Raw genomic sequence first — 19,933 nt, 5'->3', positions numbered from 1 at the left:
AATCTAACAATTTTCAAAATCAAACTCCTAACCTACCAATGATATGCTATTTAGAGAGACAGGAAACACTTTGGGCAAGGTAAAATTACAGATGACATTAAAAGTGTAAATTCCTATTTGGTACGCCATATAAATAACAGCTACATTCTATCTCTCTAAAACCAAGTCAAATAACTTCACGTTTCTCAGTGCATATAAGCGAAGCGGTCACTGGGTGTGAAATAAACAGCTGTCCACAGCTCTGGCTGCCCTTGTACCCCTGTTCATGTAGGTCACCAGACACTCATTCTAGGGGACAAGAGCCTGGGTATGTCAGGTCCAACAGCCAGCTGAGCCCCTGATGACAAGACCAGGAGGCGGGCCTGAGCAACCCAATTTGTGTAGGGCAGAGTGAAGACACTGATCTCTGAATCCTCCAGCCACAATGGGGATGGGCTGAGTTGGCCTCATGCCAGTCTGTAGCCATTACTAGAAAACCAAGCCAAGCGTGCTGTCCCGATGGCCAGCATTCAGGGCCACATTCTTGTTCAAGGCACAGTGACCCAGGAGCAGCCAAGACACACAGGCTCAGAATGTCACAGGTGAAGGACAGTAAGGAGCCTCTTACTTTATAGCAGAGCAGGATACTGCAGTGGCTCAGAGCCCAACCTCCTAGTCCCGGCTGTCTGGGGTCTGGGGTGAGTCGTTTGAACCCTTTTCCTCCCCTAGTTCCCTCATTTGCAAAAGGGACAAGCCATAGCAGATCTCATAGATTTGTTGTGAGTATGAACCTAGTCAATAGATGAGCACACCAGGCACGTGGGGCATGCCACATCAATGTCTCCTTTTATATGGAGAATGGAATTGGTCCTAGAGTGGGGGATGTCATGCTAGAGCCTTGGTTTTGAAATTTCAGTTCCTCTTATCTTACTATTATGGACTGAATTGTGACCCCATAAAATGGGTATGTTGAAGCCCTAACTCCCAGTGCCTGGGAATGGGACTGTATTTGGACATGTGGGTGGTTAAACAGGTAATAAAGGTTAAACGAGGTCACTGGGGTGAGCCCTAATCCAACACGACTGATGTCCTTATAAAAAGAGATTATCCCAGCTACTCAAGAGGCTGAGGGTGGAGCATCGCTTGAACCCGGGACATAGAGGTTACAGTGAGTCAAGATCGTGCCACTGCACTCCAGCCTGGGTGACAGAGTGAGACTCTGTCTCAAAAAAAAAAAAAAAAAGAAGGGAGATCTGTACAGAGAGACAGAGGGAAGACCACGTGAAGACACAGGGAGAAGATGACCATCTACAAGCCAAGGTGTAAAGCCTCAGGAGAAACCAAGCTTACCAACACCACGATTTCAGCCTCCAGAACTGGGAGAAAGAAATTTCTGTTGTTTAAGCCACAAAGGCTGTGGCACTCTTATGTCCACCCTAGCAAACTAATATAGCCACCTCTCTCTTGATCTTAAATAAGAACATTAAAAGTGATTTTTTCTTCCCCTCCTTTTCTTCTTCTTCTTCTTTTTTTTAACAAAGCTTTGTCTGTAGGTTTATCTAGAGAGTACTTTGAAAACTAGCTTCGTACTGTGTCGGGCAAAGAAAATATCGTTAGGATTTTAGTCCTAAAGAGATTTAGGAATAAAAATATTACGAAAGTGAATTCAAATTCAACTAGGGGGAATCTTTATTGTAGAACTCTTCACAATAACCAAGATAGGTACTCAATGGATTAGAGGATAAAGAAAATGTGGTACCTAAACACAACGGAGTATTATTCAGCCTACAAAAAAGAATGAGAACCTGTCATTTGCAACAACACAGATGGAACTGCAGGACATTATGTTAAGTGAAATAAGCCAGGCACAGACCGACAAATGTTGCAGGTTCTCACCCATATGTGGGAGCTGAGAAAGTTGGTCTGATGGAGATGGAGAGTAGAATTATGGGTATCAGAGGCTGGGAAGGGTGGTGTGGCAGGGTCAGAAAGGGATAAAGAGGGGTTGGTTAATGGCTACAAAAATACAATGAGATAGAATAAGATCTATTGTTCAGTAGCATAGTAGGGTGTCTATAACTCACAATAATTTATTGCATATTTAAAAATAGCTAGAAGAGTAGAATTGGAATATTCCTAACAGAAATAAATGATAAATGCTTGAGACGATGGATAACCAATTACCCTGATTTGATGATTACATATTCACTGTATGATTGTAGAAAAAATATCACATGTGCCCCATAAACATGTCCAAGTATTATGCACCCATGAAAATGTAAAAAATACATAATAGTAATAAATAAAAACATTCAACCAGAGAGAGAAATGTTTTTCTTAACATATTGGATTTATCTGGGCAAGTTTATTTTGGGGTTTCCATCTCCCCCTTAGGGAACATCTTCAAAATGTTGATTCTGCTTTTCATTTTGATAGCTCCCAATATTTCCCCCAAAGAATTCAAAACAGCTTACTCTAAAGACTGTAAAATGAAAGAGGTAAGAAAGAAGCATTTTATTATGAGCAGGAGGGACACATAGTAAAGAGTGTTATATATCTATATCAAAAACCTAGACCAACATTTCAGCTGTGAGTTTCCCAGCAGCCATGGTGAAGAGAAAAAGATGTGCTCATAGCATTCACAATGAGCATGGGAAGCAAATGCCTTGTCAGGTATGCATTTTTCTAGGAATAAATCCTAAGGAGAACTTGGTGAGAGGAATTTGGAATGACTACTGTTTCTGAATTTACTTGAATAAATCAATGATCTTTGTGCATATGACCCTTAACCACAATGAGAGAAAAAGATTATGAATCTAGAAAGTACCTGATCCAGGTGGTAGCAGGAAATATAAGGGAACAATGTGGCAGAGCAATGTAGGATAAGGATCCCACAGAAGAGCAGTTCCCACCATCAAACTGGATACACACATCCTTCATTTCTTTCCGGCTTGATGGAAGAGAGAATTTCATGTGGGTGTCATTTAGCACATGGCTAACCTGTATCCTAGAAAGGAGTAGAAAAAGAACTCTCACATGACACAGACACTTAGCACAGTTGATTACCCAAGGTGACAGCAGATGAATTTCACTTGAACTACAACACTTCATGAAGGAGCAGAATAGCTGCAGGCAACTACTGACTCATCAGGGGCCAATGACCCAAGTTGGGTATTATTAGGGGCTGGGTTCCTCTTTCTTTAGTACATTTTTATCTTTCTTATTTGCATTGCCCTCAGAACTGAGAAAGGAAAGAGGTGTAACCATTGCCTGGAAGAAGTACTAATAGAAAGTAGAACATGAACTGGGGGTTACATTATATTAAGAATTATGGATAATTCTGTTGAGTATCATAATGGCATTATGCTTATCTGTTAGAGAGATACTGAAGTATCTAACAGTGAAGGATATGGTGTTTGGTTCTCATCATGCCCCGCCCCCCAAAAAAACCCCAGATAAGAGAGATGAAGCAAGATTGGCAAAATGTTGATAGGCTTTGAAACGGGGAATGGCTACAGAGAGGCTCATTACACTCATCTCTCTTGTATGTTTGAGTTTCCATAATAAAAAGCTTAAGGAAAAAAAGCCCTAGTCAAGCACTGAGAGGGTAAAATCCAGCACCAGACAGAGATGGAAATTCTGCCATTCAAAGGGGGCCTAAACCAAGAGCCCAGGCATCTCAGAATCAATCAGCATTGGGGCCAACCTGCCCCCTAAGGAGTCTCCAGGCTGGGACTTAGCTGGGGCTGTCCAGGGTGCTCCCGACGTCCAACAGGAGCTGACGCTTGGCGCCCTTTCGGAGTCAGAGCGAAGCCTTCTCCAACATTCCTGCTGTCACCTGCAGCTTCCTCTGTGTGTCTACAATGACCCTCTAAAGCACAAATCATTAAGCCTGGGTTGTGTCTGAATAATGCTCAGTATAATCATGCTACATGAGAATCTATTATTACTACTTAAAGGCCATGTGCATGATGATTAACTTTAAAGCTATCACTAACCCTTTAGGATAAGGCAAATTCAAAAATATCTGAGTCAGTTTGTACTTACACCACCTCAAACGCTCATTTTCAGGTTTATATTCAGAGCAAAGCTCTAGGAAATTTATCATATAGTGGTTGAACATTAAAATTCAAACTTGTTTATAAATTTTAGAAGAAGAGAGGTGAAAATGTAGATCATTCCACTACTAGTATTTTTCTCTTTAAAATAATTCCCATTTTAAAAGTACTATATGAAAAGAGCTTGGGATTATAGCCTGGGCTCAGGTATAGAATTAACTGAGTATTATGTTGACTGCTTGTGAACCTGGGTTCACCACACAGATGTGGTTACGAAATGCTACATGCAGGAAGGTCTCCTAGTCATTTAATTTAATAACTGCAGTATCTCAAGACACATTCGGAATTAAAATGAGAACATAAAGAGTCAGAAACAGGGTAATGCTCTGAAAAACTACTTATTTTCCATGAAGTTGATTGCCTTTCAGTGAATACACAGGTGTCTAACTTCACAGATTTCGCTACACAAAATGAAAGATTTTTGCAATAAGGTATTTAGCCAGGATAAACAGCACAAAAAAAACACCTATGTTGCATAGATACAGCCTCTAATGTGTGCTTGATAATTCTGGCAAATAGCAGAACACGGGCAAGCCACCGATGAGCAGCTTTTTTCATCAAGATCACAGAGATTCCAGATTTACTGCTATGAGGGGAAGGGCATGGCAGTGATGTGCAGAACATGAATTAAAGCAGAAAATTCAGTAAATAAGCATGGCAGATTAGAATGCTGTACAAATCTGTTTTAGTAGCTAAAAACCAAAACATCACGCTTCAGCAGATTGTCTTAAATGCATTTCCATGATGAAAATAAGCTTAGTATTATCCTCTATGTAGACTGTAACATCTTTTACTTCAAATTAGCCCAAACTTATACAAGTTAACAAGCAGAAAACTCAAATAATCTGTTGTGTTATTTAATGACTGCAGTTATCACATCTCTTCTTTTTTTTTGATGGGGGAGTAACCATTTGCACAAGGACATCGGTGGAAATTGAAAATTCTTTCTCCAAGTTTCACCGATGGGATGAGTCTGGGAAAGAAGTGACAGAAATAATAATGTTCAAGGGATACACTGACCGGATATTTATGTTGGGGTGTTCTTTTTTTACTACCATTATATGTAGTAGAAATTTAATTGTTGGAGGCTGAAACCAAACCAGTAAAGAGAAGGCTACAAAGAACAAAATGTCCACATAGAATGGATCCAAGAGGTTTTGTTTTTTCAACTTTGGGTGGCACATTGGAAGAGTTGCTCCAAAAAATTCCCCATCAAATTTCGAGGTACTCAACTATTTTTCCAAGTGCATCACCTAAAGAATGATGTTTACTACTCCATATACTTGATTTTGTTACTGAAGATGAATCAAGACCCAAAACAGGCAACATCCTGAAATGACTATATACTGAGATTTTTGGGGAATAACACAGAACAGAGTCTCTCACAATGAACTTCAGATCAGTTGTGAAAATTATTTTACGTGTTGGAATTATGTTATGTCAAATACTCTGACTAATTGGTCTGCTTTGGTGCATGGCAATAATTTGACTATATAAAGGTTATAATCACATTGATATTCCTTTGGCACAGGTTTGATCTTTATGTGACCCGGGATAAATTATTAGTATTTTGACTCACACATCCTTATCACAGGTACTGGTTCCTTTCAGGATCATTGTGATGTTCGATGCCCGGGTAAAGTTTGCTCCCGTTACTATCACGTTGCTTTTCCCTAATGTCGATACTTTCTGTGGCTCAATGGACTTAATGTAGAAGACCTATTGGAAACAAAAGATTAAAACAGGAGATCAAAGCTAAGAAATGGCATCACTCCAAAAAAAAAATCTGTTTATGTGCTGCAGTTCAAAGAAATCACTGGGAAATTACAACATTTTGCAAACACAAGCAGACAGTGTTTAATGAAATCAATGAATTCAAGGAAGAGTGCTGCAGATTTATGTCTCTCAACATGTGACAGCATGAGGTCAAACCAATTAGTTTTTGTCTCACAAGACAGTTGAAAATACAGTTGAAGAGTCTGACATTCTGTCTGAAGAGCGAGGTATCACTAGAGTTTTCAAAATGTTCACTGCCTTACAGCCTCTGGAGGCTCACAATGTAAGCAAAATCAAAGAAAAGAGAGTACATTGACCATAGGCCAATGACAGACTCATCATTAAGTTGAAATAAATGTCATTCCAGATAAATTTAATTCCCAAGAAAGCAGTTCATATTTTTGTTACAGTGAAGCTATTTGAATCCAGGAGGATACTGCAGGGGGAAAAACCTCAAGAAATCAACCTGTTCAGTCAACTAATATCAAGCAGTTGGATGTCTGAACCACTGTGGCCAACCATGGTTTGTAGATACCACAACCTCCTTCTTGGTATGCAATTTCAATAGACTTTATCAGGCCTAAGGTCAAGAACATGTCCCTTGGAGTCCCTTGCTACCTAGCTTCATATCATGTAGGCGAATGCCACCTTACTTCTCCATTTGTGATGTCTAATCAAATTCTCCCTTAAAAAAAAAAAAAAAGCCCTTTATTTGATAGCAAGAATCATTTTCCCTTTTCAAGATAAAACGGTCCTGATTTCTTTCACTTTTCTGTTACAGATGTTACTGTCTATCATTCTGATAATTTTACTGTTCTTTTGTAGACCATTTTCAGCAAGTCTGTATTCTTCTATAATATGGTGACCAAAACAGGACATAAGATTCTAAGACTCTAGCCAACAGAAAGTCCAGCAGATCTTCAGCAAGAGTGAACATCATTCTCACACTCTTTTTTCCCCCTATATCCTCTGCCATCACAGAATATACTCACAGTCTTGATATTTGAAAATGACCCCAAGGACCAGAGATGCTTAATCACATGACATTTGGTGAAATTCTAAATGCTGAGTGCATCCACTTGGAGGACCAAGTCCAAGAAGAAGCCCCTGAGCCACTGGGAGAAGTCCGTGATGTCGAACACCTGCCTAATACCTGCTTCTTGAAGCAATTGAGTATCCTCTGCTCCTTTGTGCATGGAACACTCATCGGGGTGGCATTGCTGGGCTGCAGGGCCTGCCTATCCTGCTGAAACAGACATTTTCTCATTCTGCTCCTCGGCACACACAGGTGCTACATGGCCCGGCAGTCCCCATCACTCATCAGCGCTTTGGATTGGTTTTGCAGATTGAGGTAAATTCATCGTTAATGTCATCAAAGCAATGATGTAACGTGACACAGAATTGATTTTGGTAGCAGAATTTATTTTAATCACTTTGTGAAGGACGTTAGCCCTGTATTTATAAAATCACTAAGGGCCTGAAAGGGTCACTTTAATTATTCTGTTATACTTGACTGCATTTTATGGGGGAAATTATCTGCTAGAGTGGTACTTGGAATGGGGGGATTAGCAAAGCCTTCAAGATAAATCTCTTGCAAATGTCAAGTGTGCGTTATATAGCAAAAGGCTTACTCTTCGCTCTTACATGGTGACAGCTAAGAGAACAAGTGTTTACTGAGCACCTACAGGGTCCTTAGGCCAGATGTTGTGGGGGACACATGATCTATGTGTGCACTGGATCAGGAGTTGGCAAACTATAGTCTGTGGACCAGATCCTGCCCGCTACCTGCTTTTACATGGTCCATCACAAAATGTCAAAAGAAGAATAATATTTCATGACATATAAAAACACATGAAATTCAGATTTCAGCACCCATAAACATTCGTCTGGGTAGTGTCTCTGGTTGCTGTTCCCTGCAGCAGTTGAGTGGAGTAGCTGTAGCAGAGACCATACGGCCCGCAGAGCCTAAAATATTTACTGCCTGGCTCTTTGTAGAGAACATTTGCTGACCTCTGCTCTAGAGGAGGCTACTGGCTTCTTAGGGGAGCAAGATAGAATTTTTTTTCTTTTTTTATGTAAACCTCAGTGCAGACTCACATTTGCATCCAAGTCAACTATGATTCTGAGGTTTCTTTTCTTTCTAGATAGTCCTTCCTGCTTCTTATATTTATACTGTTGATGTCTGCTCAAGCAAAATTTTCAAACATGCCAAGTAAATGCTACTTCTCCACTCTCTGCAGAGGATAAAGAGAGCCTTACAACTAATGTAAAAAAGATGTTTTAAGGAAGTTATATTTTGCTCCTTAAATGGCTCTGCGAACACCATCAGAGGACGCGCCACATCATCTTATTAACTTTTTATTTCCCTGAGTGGAGACAGCCTTGCTACTTCAAAAAGATTTTAAACCCCTACTGTTTAGAGAAGTTTCCCTTGGCCGTCCAGGATGGGATCCGGCCCTGGCCTGTCTTGTGAAAGTGGGTGCTTCCAATCTGCTTTCAAACAGGGTCAGATTAGTTGTGTTTTGTTTGCTGGTAGAACCTCTTCTAATCTTAATAAATGGGTTAAAGAGCTACCAGGAGGACCTCCCTAAATAAATAGTGCAGGTATAAAACAACATTTTAAAAATAAAAGATGGGGTTAGCTCTAAGGCTGCACTGTATGGCTGCAACAATTCTTAGAAATACATTCTTTCTTTTTACCAATAAAGATTTTGAAAAATCCAGTACAGACAAAAGAGCAAAGAATCATCTCCCCATAAAGGTTCTACACATTCAATATTTTCGATCAATTCTGTATTTTTATCAAGAGGTTTTAATTCATAAAATCTAGCATATAGTAGCCAGCCCTACAAGCTTACACATTTCAGAGGGCGTTCATTTTAAAACATAATCGAGCTCAATACAAAGAGACAAATTCTTGCAGCCCTGTAGTGGGATTCCTCCCTCACCCTATGTCCAAGGATTTCTATATATCAAATCAAAATACTATGGACTATAACCAACACAGCCCTATGTTTTCCAGCAATTAACCTCAGAATAGTCTACTTCCTGTAGGTTACATTTTAAAGAATTCAGGGTTATTTTAAAACGGCTGCACAATTTGAACTTATTTAATAAACTACTATGAGCTCTGGTTTTTACTCCCTGTTTTGTATAAGAAAGCACATTAGAAACTGGTTAATTAGGAGATTTATAGAATACCCAATCCTTTTTATTTTTTATTTTTTATTTATTTATTTATTTATTTTTTGAGACGGAGTCTCGCGCTGTGTCACCCAGGCTGGAGTGCAGTGGCGCGATCTCGGCTCACTGCAAGCTCCGCCTCCCAGGTTCACACCATTCTCCTGCCTCAGCCTCCGAGTAGCTGGGACTACAGGCGCCCGCCACCACGCCCGGCTAGTTTTTTGTATTTTTAGTAGAGACGGGGTTTCACCATGTTAGCCAGGATGGTCTCCATCTCCTGACCTCGTGATCCACCCGCCTCGGCCTCCCAAAGTGCTGGGATTACAGGCTTGAGCCACCGCACCCGGCCTATTTTTTATTTTTAACTAAGTCATTATAGGATATTGGAAATAGCACAACCACTAAGAAATAGTTATCTTTGAAAAGGTCTAAGAGGATTACTTCTGACAGTAAGAGTACCTTTTGTGAAGTCTGACGTCAACACAATTCAAATTACCATGACATTAATGGAGAAAATACTGCTATGATTGAAAAGAATATTGGAAAGAGGTACATTAGGAGGGCTCAGTTTATTAAGGCCAAATTGTACTCTATTAATCTGTTACAAAAAATCTGAATAGAGCAAAGCTCTCTTTAGGCCTGGACCTGAATCAACACTCAGTAAAACATCTCTCGGATTTTCACTCGTGAAATTAGTTCAAACAGGACTAGATAAAAAGTCACATGGATTCAAAACCAGCTGGAAATCTGAAACCGAAGGACATTAGAGAGATGAAAGGTAGCACAACTAATTAAAGGAAAGAGTCCTGGAGGGCCCTACAGGAGTGAGTATTCGGTTCAGGATTATTTAACATCTCTATTAATGACTGAGAAGACGATGGAACTAATATATTAATGAAATGTATAAATTGATAAGAGTGGTAACCAGCAGTGGAAATGGGAAAGAGTAAAAGGAGGTGATATATGGAAAGAAAATAGCAAAATACAGGTCCACTCAAGAAAAAATAGAGCGTGAAATGGAACAAAATGGTTATCCATTTGATGCTTAGCCCCTGGGACAAACGCCTTTTCACGGGGGCCCCTGGTACAGGCTCCAGGGAACTTGAGATGTGATTTCAGTTGGCCCTGGAAATGCCAATAGTGAGCAGTGCCTCTGGACACAGAGCTTGAGACTTCCAGGGAGAAGGTGACAGACCAATGCCCTGTGTGAAGAGATCAAGACTCACTTCTCTGAGCTGTAGACTCTAAAAGGAGGCTGACTTGGCTGCCAAGCCCACCCTCTGAACAATCCGCTAGTCCTCTTCGCGCTTGAGCCCTCTGAGTGTGGCTCCCCAGACCTGGACTGGGTGACCAAAAACTCCAGGGCCAGGGAGGGCAGCTCTTCCCAGCCAGTGGAGGGCCCTGATTCCACTTTAAACCCAGCCCCTCAAAGTCCACCCCTTGGCCGAGATTCAACTCATGCATGAGATTCTTGCTGCTCCCCTCTCCCCAGGGCCTCAGTTGCCTCACTAAGCCTCTTCTGCTCTCCCTGTCTTGGAGTAGATGCCCAGCTGTGTCTGGGTCTGACTCCTTCCCTCTGACCACACCCTGCCCCAACCTTTTCTCCCATGTCTTTGAGGTTAATACACTCCTCCCACATCCTGGCCAGGTTGGAGGTCTTACTCCCACCCTACATGTGTGGCATGGATTGGGAGCAGGCTTTGACAGTCTAATGCCAAGAGAAGCCAATATTAGAGTCCTTTCTTCCAGGCTGACTTTTATTAATATCATCAGTAGTATGGTTTAACCAATGTTTATATTCAATTTAGGGCATACAATGTAGGGTAATGGTTAAAACTATGTTGAGTCAGATTACCTGGATTCATATCTCTTACCTACCATTTACTCTCTCTGAGCTAAAATTTCCTCATCTATAAAATGGGGAAAATAGGTCCATTGTGAGGCTTAGATGCTCTGAGCTCAGGGCATGGCACAGGCTCAGGAAATATTAGCTACCACTGTTCAGTTGAGTACATTCTGGCATTCTCTCTTGTATCTTTTTCTGTTGTGCACATTCAACTGCTTCATGAAAATGAATCTTATTTCCTCCAAAATACTGTAAGTTCTACCATGTAAGCTCCATGCAGTCACACATTTTGCCTGCCTGTTTAGCACATAGTAGTTGCTCAACAAACAAATTTTGAATAAATGATTGTAAGTTAATTCTACATTACCTGGCCCTATGCTAGGCCCATAGAAGCTACTTAGCAAGGTATATGTGAAATTTAATTTCACTCTTGAAGGCAAGGTCCCCAAAAGCATTCATTTGGATTGCTTGTGAGAGATCAAAAATGCATATTTAAAAGTGATGGAGAGGCTGGGTGCGGTGGCTCACGCCTGTAATCCCAGCACTTTGGGAGGCTAAGGCAGGCAGATCACCTGAGGTCAGGAGTTCGAGACCAGCCTGGCCAACATGGTGAAACCCTGTCTCTACTAAAAACAGAAAAAATTAGCCGGGCGTGGTGGCGAGAGCCTGTAATCCCAGCTACTTGGGAAGCCAAGGCAGGAGAACCACTTGAACTGGGGAGGCAGAGGTTGCAGTGAGCCGAGATTGTGCCATTGCACTCCAGCCTGGGCAACAAGAGTGAAACTCCATCTTGGGGGGGAAAAAGTGATGGAGGAAGAGAAGAGGAGGTGCAAGGTAGAGAAAGAACCATTTGAATGTAAATTGCCAGGAGATATGACTTTGTATGGTTTATTTCTGCCCTACAGTGATAAGCATATTGAGGTAATAACAAATATTAGAATGACATCACATCATAAATCTTCCCAATCTCTCCTTGAATGCACAAAAGAGAGGGGAGCTATCACTGGTCTCAGTGGGTGAAGACACCAGATATGAGAATGTTAAGAAATGGAAGGAGAAGTGGTCAGGGCAGGGTCACAGGGCCAACGGTCCCTGACAAGGTTTCAACTACTAGGTATGTGGAGAGAAACAGACAGACGGTCAGACACTGGCCTTTATAGCTTGAAATACTCCTCCTCCAAGGTCATACATAGGTTTTTGAGCTCATTTCTCTATTGTGGTCATGCCTTTCTGTAACGCAGCCCCCTTGGCAGATGATGCTATACGTTTCAGGGTCAGGATACAGGGATAGGTCTTGGGGTCATGAAACAGTGTGAGGGCTACCGGTCTAGCAGGGATTCAACCAGGACCCTACCTCATAAGTACCAGATCCTTGGATGAGCAAACTCATACACTAAAAAAATAAAATAAGACACCTTGAATAGCATTCCATTGCCACTGAAGAATAAAGTCAGCACTCATAGGGCTGGTATGTAAGGCCCCCTATTTGTAGGCTCCAGGGTCATTTCAACCTTGGGTCTCACAATTTCCTGCATCCTCTGTGCCTACCTAGGGTTTCCTCTAGTGTGTGTCCTGGAATCTTCTGGCTCCTACCCCCACACTGTGCTTATGCCGGTTCCTCTGCTTCGAATACCCGCATTCATGTGTCTGGATGCTTCTTGTCCTCAAAGGTGGGCTGAAATGCCATCTGCATCAATCAATCCATCCATCAATCAAAGACTTAACCAACCACACTGATTAAGTGTTTTCAACTTCAAGGCACTGGGTTTAAGCAAACAGGAAGGACTAAGACAAAGCCCCAGGCACAGACAGGCTCTCTGTATACTTTCTGGTACTTTCTCTATGTTAACATTTTTTAAATCTTGTATTGTTACTCATGTACTCATGGATAAGATTCTTGAGACTGATAGCCAGAGATGTGCCTGATTCATCTGAATCCTCCTCATGGAATCTGTGGAGATCAGTATAATTGCATCTAATAGGCATGCAATAAATGCCTCTGGAAAGAATCAACCCAAGTTCAGGATCCTAGAAGCCCCATTCCTAGTGCCTAGCACACCGGAAGTACTCAGTACATATGTGGTGTGGGCAGATGCATTGAAGCAAAGCTGTGAGTGACTTCTTTGGCAGAGAAAGAATCACAAAGACATTGGGTGCTTTGTTCAAGGCCAACATGAAGACCCAAAGTGGAAACCAGAATGTTACACATTCCACCTGATAATGAAAGACAGCAGTGTTTCACAGAGCACGAGAAATCCCTCCTGTGACAAACAACACTCCATTCCCTATCAAACAAAAGAGAGATTCTGTTCTGAGTCACATATTTAAAGAAAACATGTCAGGATCAACAAAATGTCTCTCTCCATACTTAGAGGGGTAATCCACAGAGAAGCAATGAAAACAGATCTGGGCTTTTGTTTATTTTCAGCCTTCTCCTTCTCTTGTGGTGACCCCAATCCTTTTAACCACACAGTTCAAAGGGTGCAGAGAGATGCACTGCAGGAAACCAGGATGTAGTGACTTTATGATATTTGTCTTCAAAATTAAAGAAGTTTAAAAAGCTGCTGCCTGGACCACGACTCAGCGATAAAAAGGAATGAATTATTGATACATAAAAGAACTTGGATGAATTTACAGAGAATTATGTTGAGTTAAAAGAGCCAGTCCCCCAAAGGGTACATCTGGATGATTCCGTTTATATAAAATTATTGAAATGATAAAATTATAGAAATGGAGCCGAGATCAGTGGTTGCCAAGCATCAGAGATGGAGAATGGGAGGGAGGAGGGAAATGGATGACTGTGAAAGGGAAACCTGGGGAGCCTTGTGATGATGGAGCTGTTCTGTGTCTTGACTGCTGTCAACGTCAATATCCTGACTGTGATGTTGTGCTATAGTTTTGCAAGACAGCACTATTAAAGGGAACTGGGTAAAAGATGTTAACTATTATTGTCTCACAAGTGCATGTGAATCTACAATTATCTCAAAATTAAAAGTTTATTATTTTCTTTTTTTTTTCTTTTTTTCTTTTTTTTTTTTTTTGAGACGGAGGCTCGCTCTGTCGCCCGGGCTGGAGTACAGTGGCCGGATCTCAGCTCACTGCAAGCTCTGCCTCCCGGGTTTACGCCATTCTCCTGCCTCAGCCTCCCGAGTAGCTGGGACTACAGGCGCCCGTCACCTCGCCCGGCTAGTTTTTTGTATTGTTTTAGTAGAGACGGGGTTTCACTGTGTTAGCCAGGATGGTCTCGATCTCCTGACCTCGTGATCCACCCGTCTCGGCCTCCCAAAGTGCTGGGATTACAGGCTTGAGCCACCGCGCCCGGCCTTAAAAGTTTATTATTTTCTAAAACCATCTTGAAAAAGAAAAACAAAGTTGAAGGATTCACATTTCCTGATTTCAAAATTTACTTTACAAAGCTACAGTAATCAAACAGTGCAGTACTGCCATAAAAACAGACACAGACCAACAGAATAAAAAAGAACACCCAGAAGTACAATCTCACAAATATGGTGAAATGATTTTCAACAAGGGTGCCAAGACCATTCAATGGGGAAAGGACATTTTTTTCAACAAATGATGTTGGGAAAACTGGATAGCCACACGCAAAAGAATGAAGTTAGATCCATTTCTTATGCCATATATAAAAATGAACTCAGAATAAATCAGGGACCAAAATGTAAGTGCTACAGACCTTTATTAATAAATACAGAAAGAAAGTTTCATGACACTGAATTTGGCGATGATTTATTGGATCTGACACCAAAAGCATGGGCAATAAAAGAAAAAATAAATGAACTGGACTTCATCAAAATTAAAAAATCCGTGTATTATAGGACACAGTGAACAGAATGAAAAGGAAACCTATGGAATGGTAGAAAATATTTGCAAATGATATATCTGATAAGGGGCTGATATCCAGAATACATAAAGAACTCCTACAACTCAACAACGACAAAAATAACCCAATTTAAAAAATGGGCAAAGGACTTAATTAGACGTTTCTCCAGAGAAGATATACAAATGGCCAGCAAGCATATACAAAGATGCTCAATATCATTAATCATCAAGCAAATGCAAATCAAAATCACAATGAGATACCACCTGACACACATTAGGATGGCTACTATCAAACAAATCCGAAAATAACAAGTGTTGGTGAGGATGTGGCAAAACTGGAACCCTTGTGCACCGTTGGTGGGAATGCAAAACGGTATTGTTGCTATGGAAAACAGTACAACAGTTCTTTAAAAAACCAAAAAGAGAATTATAATACAATCCAGTAATTCCACTTCTGGACATATACCCAAAAGAACTGAGAGCAGAGTCTCAGAGAAATAGCAGCACACTCATGTTCCTAGTAGCATTATTCATCATAGCTAAAATGTGGAAGTGACCCAAGTGCTAATCCATGGATGAATGGATAAACGAAATATGGTATATACATACACTGGAATATTATTCAACCTTAGAAAAGAAGGGAATTCTGACCCACGCTACCACATGGATGAACCTTGAGGACATCATGCTAAGTGAAAGAAGCCAGCACAAAAAGACAAATTCACTTATATGAGGTACCTAGAGTAGTCAAATTCACAGAGACAAAAAATTAGAATGGCGGTTTCCAAGGGCTGGGGGGAAAGAGAGATGAAGAGTTATTATTTAACGAGTATAGAGTGTCAGTTTTGCAAGATGAAAAGAGTTCTGGAGATGGGTTGTACAACGATGTGAATGTACTTACCACGACTAACTGTACACTTAAAAGCAATAAAAATGGTAAATTTTGTTTGTGTATTTTATCGAAACTAAAAAACAAACAAACCCTGGAACAACAACCAAGTTTAATTGAAAGGAAAAAGCCACAAAGCCACTGTCTCCCTGATCCAAGTCCTTGGCACTGTGTCTTAGTTTTCCAAACCAACGCGATGAGAAAAGGAGCCCATTATTTAACAAGACCTCAAAGACTGCTAAAGCCTGGAGATACCTGAGCATCAAGCTTTTCTAATGCCTTTAATTAACTTCATGTCCATTTGATTCACATTCCCTCTGCCTGTTACTTAATTCACCTGAAGTTACTATCAACTTTTCAGTAATGATTCAAAATGTGCTACTTATTTACCTTTGCACTTGACCTTAGGTAGCAGCAAATGGAGAGGTCAAAACCACAGATTAGAGAAACGAAAAATGGAGCCTTTTTCTCCCTAGAGCTGTCATTTTAAATTTATCTATTCCTGCTAGACTCCAAGGTTAGCGAGGGCAGGACTTATCCTCTTTTTGTGTTTTACCACATACAGATGCTCAATGAACTTTTGTTGACTGAGTAAAGTTGTAAGCACAGCCACATGTGTTCCGCCTAGAAATGTTTACATTGTCACGTCCCCTCTTTTCAAACATGACTGACATGGGGGTTCAGTAATTTACTATGAAGAAAATAAGGGGCATTTCCAAGGAAAGTTCATGGATCAATAACCGCTTTTGAGAAGGCGAGAGAAATACACATTCTATAACAATTCTGGTTTAGCAGCATTCACTACTGGTTAGACGCCCCAACGAAGTTGAAAAAAACAAACGAATCGAGGTTACTTTGCACAGACCCCCATCCACATACATAACCCCCAGAAATCAATTATATAAGGTGCAAGTTGAAATCCCTCAGATGGAACGCTAAAACTTCCTTCTAGCTCTTCCCTAGTGAGCCGCAAAGTCACCTTTACAATTTTATTTCGACCAGAGCAACATCATTTTTCATAATTACAGAGTTTTAATTTACTTTATGTGACTGTCCAGCCTTTGATGTATTGAGCTAATTAAGTGAAACTTGGTTAAAAAACCAAAGATATAAAAGGGAATTTTGGTAGAAAGTAAAATAGAGAATTTTTTTAAGGAACCCAAAGTAGTACGAGTTGTTGTCATGGTCATTCAAAGAGAGGTTTTCCCCTTAACCACACAAAAATAGGGTCTGACCTGTAAAGCCTGGTTGGTTCTGTTCCCCTTGTTCTCCTTGGGTCTTCCTCCTCCTGATGTCTTCTCAACAGCCACTGGACACTGTTCCTGGAATGGAGAACATCCCTTCAACATTCAGATGGGTGGTAAATTCAAAGTGTGCAACAAACATAAAAGAGAAGGTAGGACTAGGCAGTCACAAACATTTATTTTTGGTTAAACCTGTTTTTTGTTTTGTTTTGTTTTGTTTTTAAGACGGAGTCTCACTATGTCGCCCAGGCTGGAGTGCAGTGGCGCGATCTCAGCTCACTGCAACCTCCGCCTCCCGGGTTCAAGCGATTCTCCTGCCTCAGCCTCCTGAGTCGCTGGGATTACAGGCATGTGCCATCACGCCCCACTAACTTTGTATAGAGACAGGGTTTTGCCATGTTGGTCAGACTGGTCTCGAACTCCTGACCTCAGGTGATCCACCTGCCTCGGCCTCCCAAAGTGCTGGGATTACAGGCATGAGCCACCGTGCCCAGCGGTTAAGCCTTACAATACCAAAAAAAGTCACTTTACCTGGTTTCTCTCGTAATCAGAAGGGTCGCAAGCTGTGAAGGGGTGGATACACCTTCTTGCACTTTTACACCACGCACAGCCAGTTTCTATGCATGCTGGGCATCTAGCAACACAGAAAACTGACTTAATTCCTGCATTTTAGGACAACGTTCACATCCTAGAATTTTCCTCTATGATGTGGCATGCAAGCATTTAAGAGAAGACAAAAAAAAAAAAAAAAAATCCCTGGACAGACATTCCTGTGAGGCTTTGTGCCCTGCTCTTGGAAGCCCTCAGGTTGATGGGCCGGAATGGCACCTGCAGGGGTGTTGCCATGGAAACCTGAAGCTGGGTCACCTGCTGGTCTGTAGATAACAGGAACCCAGTGAATTTGTTTCTGAATCCAGTTCTGCTATTTGTCTACCCTCAAGTAAGTCCCTCTGGAGACGGATCTCTCTCTCTCCCTGCCTCTACCCACCCTGCCTTCCAAAATCGGGAAGCCCTCACTCACTCCAGCAGTCACACTGCCAACTGCCTGGAAGATGTGAGAGAGAAAGTGTTAGCTGGCAAGCAGAGGCAATGAGGTGCCTGTGTTTGCTTTATAATCAAATTAAGGAAGAATTGTGTGTCTACTAATCAAATCACCTATCATGATTGGGTAAACTGTGGAGGACTTGAAAAGCACTTATGAGAAGGAATGTTAAAAAGGGAAATCGGGTTGATCTGGAAACAGGGCCAAGGGAGGCCAGAGGAAGCCTTAGCTCTCGCAAGGGGTGCTAGTGCAGGGCGTGGGGACCCAGTTTGTTTTATACCTTCTCCAAGAAATGAGGAAACATTCTGAGATTCTGACCTGCAGAAACTGCAGTTTCCATGGAAGGAGAAGACACACTGGCTTTTGCGTGGATCCGGCCACCTAAGTGAGCTAGAAGCGGGTTTGTGATTTGCACGCTTCTTCTACCCCCGGGGTGTGATTACTGTACTAAGTGCTTTCCTAACAGGAAGCTGTTACCTACGAAAAGGGGGCTCACCGTCCCCGGGGGACCTAGGTCTGAGGTCTGGTTCTTAATTACCAAGTTGTGGGACCTGGGGCGAGTCGGTTCCTTTCATCTGGCCTTAAACTGGGCATCAGGGGGCCTACGTTATCTTTCAACTGTCTTTGAGCTATATAATCCTATTTAATTCTCCCCCTTTTTTCCTATTTTCATGAACTTCTGAGGCTTGCTGTAGCAATTTTTGTATTTTCTTCTCCTTAAATTCATTCTGTTTCTTAGCAATCATTGAACTGGGCCTTGTGTCATCTTTTTCAAAGTGCCTCAGTGGAAGAGAAGAGGCCCAGGGGCTCTTGTTCTAATCATTCAAGAGTAGCCTCCCAGCTCAGCTTCAAGTTCAAATCCATTTTCCCCATAGAAACCATGGTTCCCAGGCCAGGCCAAAAGAAACTCCCATTTGGAGCTCACGTAGCTGGTCAATCAAACCATGGAGTGATCTACAGCACTGCTACTCACGCAGCCTCCCAAGGTGCCCTGCGGGCCTCCATCCTAACTTCCAATTGGAAAGTCAGGCATCTGAGAAACATACCTCCTCTGTCCTCTTGCTGCTTTAGAAGCAAGGAGCGAGGTTTGGCACTAACTCAGGGGCCTATGTAGCTCAAAGGGGCCAAAGATGGTGAAAAGGGGGCCATCAGGAACATGTTCTTTTGGTGAAAGGGACTTCACCTTGTCCTTCTCAAGTATGATTTCTTACCCCTATGCTCAAGGCTTCTCGTTCCGCCCAAATTCCCGAAGCCATTCCAATCAGGAGAGAACCTAGCAGCAATCCTTCTTCTTTTTGCTGAGACAATCTCACTCTGTCACTCAGACTGGAATGCAGGGCACCATCCTGGCTCACTGCAACCTCCGCCTCCTAGGCTCAGGTGATTCTCCCACCACAGCCTCCCAAGTAGCTGGGACTACAGGCATGTACCACCATGCTTGGCTAACTTTTGTGTTTTTTGGTAGCGATGGCGTCTCACTATGTTGCCCAGGCTGGTCTCAAACTCCTGGGCTCAAGTGATCTGCCCACCTCGGCCTCCTAAAGTGCTGGGATTCCAGACATGAGCCACCATGCCTGGCTTGTCTCTTCTTCTTTACTTACTTCAAGGCTGCCTCTCGGTCCTGGGAAGACATATTTCCCTGTGGGTATGAATACTTAAGCACAGTGGATCTCTCTCCCTCATGGCGCCAGTTTACTAGTCAGGGCTACAATGTGTGAGCTGAGCTTATTAGCTCAGTGGCTCTCCTATCTCCCATTACATCATGCTCCAAAAGGCATTTTGGAAAGTTCTGTCTCACAAGAGTTCTTTAGGAAATCGAGGAGTCAAACAAATAAGTAAATTAAGACCAACGAGAGAATATTCAAATTTCAAATAAAATCTTACTCTTTTAATGATAAGCAGTTGGTAAAGTTGAATCTGTCTGATAAATTCCAAGAACCGAAGGAGAACATCACGTTGACAACTGAAACATCTGGAGGGAAGGGGGGAAAAAGTCATTTACAGTGGAGTCCTGCTATA

General features: G+C 41.8%; 1 protein-coding gene across 2 annotated transcripts in view; it reads right to left on the bottom strand.

Annotated features, from left to right (window-relative positions):
- PLXNC1 (plexin C1) overlaps nucleotides 1-19,933 on the bottom strand; it is a 159,202-nt gene that overhangs the window by 64,386 nt on the left and 74,883 nt on the right. For both annotated transcript variants that reach the window (XM_005571872.3, XM_045365712.3), the window contains exons 7-11: nucleotides 19,799-19,886; nucleotides 17,404-17,506; nucleotides 16,864-16,950; nucleotides 5,677-5,816; nucleotides 2,807-2,986 (exon numbers count right to left, since the gene is read on the bottom strand). In XM_005571872.3, coding sequence (XP_005571929.3) covers nucleotides 2,807-2,986; nucleotides 5,677-5,816; nucleotides 16,864-16,950; nucleotides 17,404-17,506; nucleotides 19,799-19,886 — 598 coding nt within the window. The remainder of the gene's footprint in view (nucleotides 1-2,806; nucleotides 2,987-5,676; nucleotides 5,817-16,863; nucleotides 16,951-17,403; nucleotides 17,507-19,798; nucleotides 19,887-19,933) is intronic.

Source organism: Macaca fascicularis, chromosome 11, assembly GCF_037993035.2.
Source record: "Macaca fascicularis isolate 582-1 chromosome 11, T2T-MFA8v1.1".
In the NCBI taxonomy this organism is placed as follows: Eukaryota; Metazoa; Chordata; class Mammalia; order Primates; family Cercopithecidae; genus Macaca; species Macaca fascicularis.
Note: the sequence above shows the minus strand (reverse complement) of the source record. Positions and strands in the feature narration are given on the sequence as shown.